At 39.8% G+C, this 10,483-nt stretch overlaps 2 protein-coding genes across 5 annotated transcripts in view; both read right to left on the bottom strand.

The window, feature by feature from the left end:
• LOC109973160 (putative monooxygenase p33MONOX) overlaps positions 1–4,391 on the bottom strand; it is a 10,837-nt gene extending 6,446 nt beyond the window's left edge. The window contains exons 1-5 of one of the 3 annotated variants that reach the window (XM_020622544.1): positions 4,132–4,391; positions 3,188–3,368; positions 2,864–3,051; positions 2,592–2,703; positions 2,263–2,390 (exon numbers count right to left, since the gene is read on the bottom strand). In XM_020622544.1, the coding sequence (XP_020478200.1) occupies positions 2,263–2,390; positions 2,592–2,703; positions 2,864–3,051; positions 3,188–3,215 (456 nt within the window). In that variant the 5' untranslated portion in view covers positions 3,216–3,368; positions 4,132–4,391. Of the gene's footprint in view, positions 1–2,262; positions 2,391–2,591; positions 2,704–2,863; positions 3,052–3,187; positions 3,369–3,769; positions 3,874–4,131 lie in introns of those variants that run through there. The other 2 variants (XM_020622547.1, XM_020622545.1) reach the window with 2 other exon arrangements.
• An 819-nt stretch (positions 4,392–5,210) lies between these two features.
• LOC109973161 (C-X-C motif chemokine 10-like) overlaps positions 5,211–10,483 on the bottom strand; it is a 6,601-nt gene continuing 1,328 nt past the window's right edge. Inside the window, exons 1-7 of one of the 2 annotated variants that reach the window (XM_020622549.1) lie at positions 9,538–9,743; positions 8,965–9,069; positions 8,608–8,729; positions 7,813–8,497; positions 5,900–6,020; positions 5,537–5,614; positions 5,211–5,392 (exon numbers count right to left, since the gene is read on the bottom strand). In XM_020622549.1, coding sequence (XP_020478205.1) covers positions 5,320–5,392; positions 5,537–5,614; positions 5,900–6,020; positions 7,813–7,876 — 336 coding nt within the window. In that variant the 5' untranslated portion in view covers positions 7,877–8,497; positions 8,608–8,729; positions 8,965–9,069; positions 9,538–9,743 and the 3' untranslated portion in view covers positions 5,211–5,319. Of the gene's footprint in view, positions 5,393–5,536; positions 5,615–5,899; positions 6,021–7,812; positions 8,498–8,607; positions 8,730–8,964; positions 9,070–9,537; positions 9,744–10,483 lie in introns of those variants that run through there. The other variant, XM_020622548.1, reaches the window with a different exon arrangement.

The following is a 10,483-nucleotide window of genomic DNA, read 5'->3' as shown; positions in this document are numbered from 1 at the left end:
AAAAGAATATAATAATTGAAAGACCTCACTGTGTAATGAACTTAGAATCAGGATGAAAAGTTCGAACAAATGATGTTTACTGTTTGGCCCCAGTTTACCTCATGAAGCAGTGAGCCAGATTATAAATGCTGGGGTGACCGTGCTTTTACTGATGCAGCCCCATAAATTGTGGAACAGTCTACCTACTAATGTTAAGGTCAGCTACTGATCTCAGTGCCTTTAAATCATTGCTTAAAACATATTTATTTGGTTCGACTTATGAAAAACAGTAGGCCTGATGAATTCCTTTTATTTCTTTTGGTTTTAAGTTGTTATACATCTGTTAACTGTTTAGCTGTGTTATTGTGCTTACTTTTCTTTTATTTTTTGGGCTGATCTTAATTACTCTATTCTAGACATCCATTGTGTTTCTATTCTGCTATGAAAGGTGCTCTGGTCTGTTGAATGTTTTTAAAGTGATATATACACAAATTTGACTTGATTTGATACTGCAAGGCAAAGCAATGGTAGCAATTATATTGTTGGTGTTTGTTCTACTGTGGGACTACAGTTAGGAATAGTTAGGAATACCAAACCCACAGTCAGGTGAAAGAATTGACAGACTACAGGATTACCGTGTATATCTAAAGGCATGATAAGTCTTTTTCTCTAACTGTTGAACAATGTTAATCTTTCTTTGCTGTTTCCACCGGTGAGACAAAGGAGACATTCCTCCATTAGCAGCTGATATCCTGACAATTATACCTGCTATGTGCGCTCTGTTACCTCTCACTACCTGCTGCTGGCCTGGTGCAAGGAAACAGACACATGGTGGACATGCGGAGACAGCAAGCTGAGACCAAGACTCCCCTCACAATGCCTGAGCAGGTGTGCCCTGAGGCAGCGGCTGATGCCCTTTCACATGCCTCCTTGAGAGAAGATAAGGAGCTAGGGGAAAGCTGTTATCTGCATCCCACCTACATCGCAGAATCAGAAGAGAAGGCAGGCCCCAGAGGAACGGCTAATAACAGAGTGTACATAGGTGAAATTGGTATATGAGTTCAAAGTTAAAAAATTGAATATAAACAGATTTTTCTTTCCGGTGGTTTACAGTAAATGAAGATGTAGATCAGATCACTATTGCCGGACATGTTACAAATGATTGATACTCTGATTAATAAGGATGACCTTACTGATTAATTTTCCATTTTTCGGTTGTTTGCACTATTTGTTCTTTTCCATTTTTGATTATTTTGCATCTACATATGGTTCTGCATTTTATTGGCCCCCAAGACTTCACCGCTCATACTCCTCCAACATTAGGTACCAAGTTAATCGTGGCTAAACTGCTACATTAACGCTAACGCTAAAAGTAGCTACATTAGTTAGCTGCATCGTAAGCTAACATTACGCTGACAATTATTACAGATAACGTCATTCTCTGTGCTATCTGACTACATGATAAGGTTTACGGTTCTTTACGTACAGCTGTAGTAATGTTAGGCTGATAATTACCAGTTAATGTTAAGAACTAATTACTTTGTTTACGCTAGCTCGAACGCCATCTCCGCTCGCTACGTTAGCCTTTAAGGCTGCTTTGCTAACGGCCTGCTTGCGGCCAGAAGTACAAACAGTGTTAACTAAATACGAGAATGTTTTGACATACCTTTTTATGAAAAGCCTTTTTTGACGTTCCAATCCGATAGATCCTTTCATTTTGTCCATAATTGGCGGATGTAACAAGTTTAGAAGCGACTGCTTAACGTAAACAACGATAGTCTGTACGCACAGCTGTGGGACTACAAAAAGTCTGTGCTGCGTTAGGAGCTCCGCGATTGGTCAGTTTGAGAAAATGGGAGGAGGCGATTATCCAAGGGCGTTGCCTGGCAACACAATAGACAGGCACAGATGACGTAATTTGTTTACCAAGCTGCTATTAAATGTTTAGCCCGCAATCATTGGCCAGGTAACAATATGGTATGACAATATAATTTCTCACAATACATTTTTCTTATTTTAAGTTATGCATTTAGTAGGAATAGACTTGATTAATGTGCTTGTGGATTGTGTGTTCAGTATTGCAACACTCTAAGTCTTACTTTCTCCCGTTTTTATTTTACTTCATTTTTTTGCCAGACTTGTGACTTTTCATTTAGGTATTAACTTAGTAATATACCAGCAGTAAGCAGTGACACTGCTACACCTGTCATGCATTCAGGTGTGACAATATATTTTCAGGGCATGGAGAAATGTTTCCATTGCATCACATTTGTTCATTCTTACTGGCAGTGTGCCATCACCCAGTCGGTGAAAGCGGGTCTCCTCAGCAGAGAGGCCTTTGTGGGGAGAATACCCAGTGTCTGTCAGCCCTGCCTGGTGTTCAAACCTTTGGAGGTTGTCGTGGGTCTGCTCTAAATGAAGATAGGCATATAACCAACAGCAGAGATAAAATTAGTGAATGTTTTGGAGCCTGCTGATACGCTGGAGATCATTTATCAATATTTGGCAACCAAGGCAGCAGTCAGGGTTACATGGTGAAACTTAGTTTATTAACTTAGTTTATCTGTCTTTTGGTTACTTCTGTGTCTAGATATTTATTTAAAACAACTTACTGGTTATAAGTGTGTTCATAAAAGAGGTGGCTTTGGCTTTCACCACAGGCACTGAGGACTTGTCTGGTCTTGCTGCCTCCAAAGTCAGCAACTTCTCATCACCCTCGCCTTCCTAGTTACACAAATTTATACTGTTAGAACAAACCCATAAACCAGTTACATAATAAATAGATGTGTAAATCAAATGTGTCCTGGCATGCATCTAACATCCAAGAACAGGTTTATGTATCTGCGTCATACACAACAATATCTAGGTCAGGTGGTAGTTGTACCTCTGCAAGGTTTCTAAACTTGTGCTGTGGGATGACAGGGTCTTTCCATAAGATGTTGATTGTCATGTCTGGAGGTGGTGAATTTATGGGGGCATCAATGTGCTCATCATAGCTGATAGTATGCCGTGTCATTCCAATCGGACACGATAAGGCACAGAAGAGTCCGGATGATGTGCCAGACTCAAGTGCTGACGAATGGGAGGAAAAAAGACATGTTAGATCATTTCTGATATATCTGCAAAACCAGTCCATAGTTCACAAGGCACAAAGTATAAACTATTTAAGTATGTCTGTTATTTCGCCAATTCTAAATTCCTGTGTTACCTGGGATGTCTCCCTGTCTTGAAGCCATTGACAGCAGATCAGAAAGGATGGCCACAGGAGACTCTGCAAGCTGGCAGCGTGGAGATCAGCTCTACTTGACTTTGGACTCCAAGCCTGGTCGATCACTTCACCACATGACATCACACAGTGTTACAGGCTCATCAGACAGAAAGGCTCGCTTCTACAAGTGCAAAGTGTGTCATGTAACAACATGTCAGTTCTGTCACCACAGCCTTGAGAAGAAGTAATAAATAAATGCATGTTTTTAAAAGCCTAACATGGTTATGTCAGAGAATAAACACACTACAGACTTGTTTTTGCTGTGAGCAGTGCATGATGTCCTTTTCTGACCTGCTCCAAATAGAGCCAGAGTCTTGTGATAGCAGTGTCATTAATAGTTGCAACTGCCATTAACTTTTAATGTCAGAGTCCTCCTCCATGTCAGAGCCAAAAAGCCAAACAGTGATTTAAAGTATTTTTAAATTGAAATGAAACTTGTAGAATTAATGCTGCCTGTCTGATAGACCAGTTCTGCTATTCATCTGTAAAATACAAAAATTACGGCGAACCTGTCTACTGTACCTTATCAGCCTTGTCTGAGTTGTAATTCTGAACCACACCTGCAAATCACTTCAACATTTAAATAAATGATGACAGGACCGTCTGAAATCCGCAAAATACAAATCTAAATTCTGCCATAATTCAGAGTTAGCAGAATCAGCTCGGTCTCCGATCAAGTCTACTTTCCAGACAGATGACATCAGCTGTTTCCGTCAGTGACTTGCAAAAAAAGAAAAAAAAAAAAAAAACCCAGCAGCCAACCGAAGTCTAAAATAAGCTGTAAGCTAATAACCTATATAATAAAAACAATTGTCATGTGGGATTACTTTGCTGGAGACTCGCTGTGAACAATGACTTATGCAGGCTATTTACGTGACACTTACCTCAACCTGCCAATATTTCCTCTCTTTTTGGGATTAGTCCGAAGATGCAGTGAATTCTTTGTCGCCCTGAATTAATAGACGGAACGAACAAGTGCTGTACGCAATGTTTGTCCATCGGTTGGTTTATCTATGACTTTTGGACATACAAAGGGTAAACAGACAGGGCTGACACGGCCACACAGCGCCAGTGAACGCACACGGCCGACATCGGCATCGCAGCCGGCGGAAGTGATGATCGGAAACTTGAAGCCCTGCAGCAGGTTGGGGAAACAGTGTGGCGCAGTATTGTCAAGCGTTACCTTTTATATACAGCTATGATAACAAATGCGAGGAAAACACTCAATTCATATGTTAAAGTCTATAATATTTCAAAATTGAGATGGTTAGGTAATAAGTAATTCAAAGGTTTGCTGTAAAATGTTGGTGGAAATTTAAATGCCGCACACAGGCTACTGCCCTAAACGACTTTCATTAGGAAGCATAGTTACCTCCCAAGCTGTGAATGTGTGGAGGTCACTCAATTGTGAGGAGAAAACGAATATTATATTTTCATGAAAGATAAGGTTAATGTAAAGTGGGGCCCAAGGGAATGACTACCATGGCTGGGGGTGTGTGAGATGGGAGTAAAGCATTACAGCCTATGAGGCTGAAGTGAGCTGAGCTGTCCTCTGTCAGAGCCAGAACATATGGTGGTGGCAGGTTATTGGCCCTGAATCCCACCATCTGTGTGCAGCTTCACTGTGCTCTGTTATCTGATTTATCTACTCTAAGTAGGAATAAGGCCCATTAATCAAGTCTAGAAGACACTTTATAGTGTAACTCCCTCTGACATTGTACTGGGGGCAACCTAAGCCTGACTGAGATCACAGGATACGGGCACTGAAACACATAGTATACTATACTGTATTTTAGGCATTGGCAGCCCTGAACCACAAGATAGCACTGTTGATACAGGATGTAGGATATCAGAAAACAAACTTGTAACAGAAAACAAGCACTCAGTTGAGTTTTCTTTTATTATTTAAAACAATTAAAATATTGAAATGCAAAAACGTTTGAGCAAATTAACAAATCACACATTTTATTTTTGCATTTTAAAAAATGTTCCCACTTTTTTGGAAAGCTCATCAGAGGATCAGAGGTCATAAGAGCTTCTTGCTGATCAACGGAGTTTATCTAAGTCTGGAGTCAGGCGCGAGCTGTGTTGGTGCTGGTAGTGAGGTTATGTGGGATGGCTGTAGTAGTGGTGTTCACTTTCTTTCTAGAAAGTCCAATACCAGAAGTGCATATGTTAGACATATTACAGCAGAGGGGAGAGAACTCTGTACTACTCATTACTGTTATTTCTATCAAATACTGTACGGTGGTCATGATATTCTGAAGGTGAATCTGTAAATACACTCACATGATTTTATTCAGGAGTCTTTTCACTTTGTCCAAACTGGGGTTCAAGCAATAGCGGAAGTTGTTGCTGGTGGTGACACTGTTGAAATGGACAATAGAGATGAGTTCAGTTAGAGGCATTTAGGTACAACACCTAGATAAACAAATCTATAAATGTCACTGTTGCTTTAGCAGGAGTTAACAACCCTAACTTCAAGAAATTTTAAACACCTGAACAGTTGTAGTCATTTTGTTGTGTCATCTAATTTTTTATCAATGGGATTTTATATGAATTACACTGTCTATATCAAATAGTCTATCTATAAATCTATAAATAACATCATTTTTTCCCACACATTCAGTTTAAAAATTTTGTGTATCTTACACAATCTCCACTCTGTCACAAAAGATGGTTGCTGGGTAGATCTGGATGTCCTTGACTGGAGATTTGCCGATGAGATTTGCCCTGACACGCTGACACAGACACTGATTCTCTGATTCATTGGCTAGAGATGAACATAATAAAAACAATCAGAATCAAAATCCTTTTGACTGTAACAAATTGCAGCTCACAGCTAACAAAATTAATTACAATCTATCCATCCATCCATTTTCTAAACCGCTTAGTCCCAAACGGGGTCACGGGGGCTGGATTTACAATCTACGGAAAGGAAATTAAACAAATGCTAGCAAAACCAAAGAACTTATCCATCAACATACAAATCACTTCTGACAGCCACTGTCAATCACTGGTTTCCCTTTAAAATTTGTCAGCAGCTTTAAATGCCTTGGACCTGTGATTGATGGTCACCTCAGTTTTACAAAGAACACAAATTATAGTAGCAAAGATACACAGAAACTATCTGCTGAAGAGATTAAATGATTTTAATGTTGGCAAATGTTGAAAATGGTATATAAGAATCTTATGAAAAATATTAAGTTTTATATCCATGAGGTATGGAAATTTGAATGTTAGGAGTAGACTGACATTGCAGAAAATAGTAAATATGGCTAGTAAAATATCAGGAAAATCGCAGATGCATCCATGTGTGGTGGTTAGCAATAAACCAGATTCCAGAGGTAATATGTAATAGAACAGTATGTAGTTCATATAGATATTATTTTTAATAGTTATGTAAGGGTGAGCTAAGTGTGTACGGAAGCTTGATCTGTTCCTGGCGCAGGCAAGAATATCTTGGGCTGTGTCCCCCTTGATTAACTTATGGGTCAACATCCTGAGTGACTTCCTCCTCTGATAGGGAATGGATATACAGATACTGCAGCTGCAGCTTATGTGAACTGTACGAGTGCTCTGTTCAGGTTTAGAAAAAGGAAATGTGTGCTAGGTCAATGTGACCTAGAAGTTCATGTACTGGACGGCTTAAACAATGCTTGGAAGAAGGTGTGTGAGGGTAGCTGGCATGGGACCGCGTCTTCATGGCTCCGGCCGTGCAGAGCTGTGTGAGTATGAGCAGATAAAAAGCTGGGCTAGAGAGAAGGAGAGAGAGAGAGAATGACCATGCTACCGTGAACAGTAAACCACGCACTTTTGGGGACCCAGCCGGCTGGGGGGAGAACTGACTGACTCGGGACAGCACTTAAATGACCTGACTGACTGGTGCTCTGACAATCTTCTTATGCTTTATCTATTCCATTGCAAGAGGAGAGTCTCTGTTCTCTGATCTCTGTTCTCTGTTCCCTAACTACAAGATTATGTGTTTAAATACTACTCTATTCAGAATAATTGTAATATTAAATGATCCTTTAAATTGGGATGGTTTGTCTGAATTAATTTAGTCGGTATCACACTCTAGCCACGACACATGTGAGAAATATGAATTACATTTAGTAAACAAAGCTCACCAGATTATAAATGATCTTGTGTACCCTTTGCACTCACACTTTGAGCTTTTATACTCAGGGAGATGGTACAAACAAGTAAGAGCCACCACAAATGTGTGTAATAAGTCTTTTCTGCCTGATGCAATCACAATGTTAAGTTCAGAGATATGTACCCCCCACCCCCCATATCCCTGTCACTTTATCAATTACTATTGTCATTATTATCACTCTCATTATATCTGTTGTTAATTTTACTAAATGATTTTCTGTTATGTGTATATGGTGGACTTACTGTATGTATTGCTTGCTCTAGCTGTGAGGTGAAGCTGAAGACATTTCCACAAAGTGGACGTTAAAGTTCCTGACAAACCTAACCTAATAGATTTTTGTCAACTAAACAAACCTCATGTCTTTATATGAGAGTTTAAAATGATGAAATATGGATTAAAAACATACCGTGAGCTTTGGAGATGCAGACCATGACAGCCAGGAGCAGAAACACTTTAATCATGCTGGACATTGTGGGCTTCCTCTGCCAAGATGATGCTGGTGTTTGAAAATATCCTGTTTTTTTATGGCTAAGATGATGGAAATAGGCTAAAGTGAGAAAAGCTAGAATGACCTCAATGAATGCTCTGTGAGGGGTAGAGGCTGACGGTCGCCTTAAATACTGTTTCCCCAGTGGAAAAAGGTCTGATTTCCTTTCTGAGACTTTGCATGTGTGGAGAAAGAACTATGCCAGAGAACATTTGATTAAAAACAACATACTGGAGAGGTTGGGAAACTAGTGGACATTAGCCAGAAGTGAAGGCCGCTCCCATTATGCACATTGTTTTGATTATGATCATGGTGATGCCAGAAGGATGGTGGTCGGTGTTATAAAAGGCAGAGTGCAGACTGAAATGACTTTAGAATTCATGACTTGTTGAAAAGCTGCAAGGGCACTGTACTTTGAGGTCAGGACTGTTTCTGAGCCGCTCCTCCAGGTTTTCAACAAACTGGCGATCTGCTAATGGCAGCAGATTTGGTTCAACACCTATCTCTTCTTTAGCTACAGATATCAATCCCTGGACAGTTGTGAAAATTATTTTCATTTGATCCATTATCGTCTCTTGATTTGTGAGAATATGTCGCAGGAGTGCTAGGGAGAAAAAAGGTTTTGTGGATAAATAATTAAACAACTGATTTTATAAAAATGTATTCAGTCAACAACAGATCGATCACAGCATATGAATACAATAACATGCTCACATATATGAAGACTGATCTGTGGTCTCCTTATCAGTTGATGTTGCTCAGAGGAAACAGTCTTTCTCTGGTGCAGGCTAAGGGATGCACAGTGTTTCTGGTCCAGCTTAGGAGTATGGTGCACTCTGCAAGTAGCATGATTAACATTAGAGTTTTTTTGGTTTTGGATTGCAAGGATGCCCTTCCTTTGTTGGTGTTTTTCCAAATGGAGTAAGTTCTTCAGGAATTAGGAATAAATAAATATTTCTGGTGCATTAGACAGTTCATCTTGTACGCAAAGAAACAGAGCAAAGCAGTCCAGAAATTTTTTGGATTAAATTAATAGCTTATCAAATTCAAATTTTAACAGTAGGGGTTTACCGTGGTTTTCCTGTTGGTAAGACAGCATTCTCCCCAGAATCATTCCCTTGGGGATTGGGGCCAAATGCATGGAGAATCTTTGGTGCACTAGGCAGTTCAATCGGTCTGCAATGATACAGCAAACCAAATATTGTATCAGCATTTTACATACCAATAGCAGAAGATTAAACTCAAACGAACAATTCAAACTTCTTTCTTCTTCCATGGCTTAGCTTTTGGAAAGACATGTGCCACTTCATCTTCATCTTCACCAGGGAAGAGGATGTTCTTTGGTCTAATTAAATACTTGATGTTATTGAAAATGCACATAAATATAGGCATGTAAAAACAAACAGCTTCTGGAAATTTTAGCCTTGCCTCATTGTAATCATCTACAAAATATGTACTTAATGGTAAATGTTTTGTTATACATACAAAAGCTGAAACACAAGTGGATACATTTCAATAATGTGACTGATAGTTTCTTTCCATAGAAATTCTGTATTGCCATTCGTTTGTGATGCCTTATGTCTATTTACACATTCACCAAAGATTAGTCTCAACATGTACCAGAATCCACACAATTGTACTTACTTGCTGTGAATATAACTTGGACCCTATATGGTTTCCAGCCTCATCCAGGTTGTTCTTGGCTTTTTGTGGCCTTAACAACATCCCCTTTGTTTGGTGGACACATACATTCTTTTCCGTTGACCCACTTGGATGGTACCACTTCTACTTCATTAGTTTTCTCAAAAATAACAATGTGATACATTGCTTATATAAAATGTAAGAAGTGTGTCATTTTCATGTTACTGTAATGTGTTATCTATAAAGAACTGGAGAACTTGAGAGCAATATGAGAAGAGACTAAAACACTGTATTTGAAAAGGTACTACAACAAGAGCAAGAGTTTATACACAACATAGTGCAAAGAATGTGCACTCAATGCGTGTCCCCCTGCTCCCAGAAGCGAGCGCGAATAGGGAGTCAAGGTGTGCACTTCGAGCGACACACCTACGAGGCTAAGTAGCTAGCGTGACACTGTTTTATTTTCATTTCATGGACTGTGCTCCTGCAGTTTAATGTTACCTTAGCTACTTGGCCTCATAGTACTAGCACATTGTTAGCTTCAGCCCTTTCTATAACCCGGGAGCTTGACCAATATTGTTTTTACATACATATAAACAGAATTCCAGCATAGAGGCTAAGTACGTCCCACAGACTATTACAACCCAAAATATGAAAAAGCAATAGCTCGCTCACTGCAGGGCTCTGTTAGCAATTGTACATAGCTAGTGATGGTCCTCTGACTAGTGATGGCCCTTTGACAACCGAGGCTCCGACACATGCACTGTAGCTCATAAAGCAATTGCTTTGAACCACTGTGCCGAGGCGTGTTTCGGTCACGTGACTAGTGACGTTTGAATCACTTGAGTGACGTCCGAAGCAGTTGCGTTCATCAGACGTCAGGTGAATCAGCTGATTGGTTCGGTTTGTCATGTGAATCACTTTGGATCCAGTGTGTTCAGAGATAGGA

This window comes from Monopterus albus, unplaced genomic scaffold, assembly GCF_001952655.1.
Source record: "Monopterus albus unplaced genomic scaffold, M_albus_1.0 scaffold282.1, whole genome shotgun sequence".
NCBI classification, from domain to species: domain Eukaryota; kingdom Metazoa; phylum Chordata; class Actinopteri; order Synbranchiformes; family Synbranchidae; genus Monopterus; species Monopterus albus.
The sequence above is the reverse complement of the archived record's forward strand: the minus strand, read 5'-3'. Positions and strand labels throughout refer to the sequence as shown.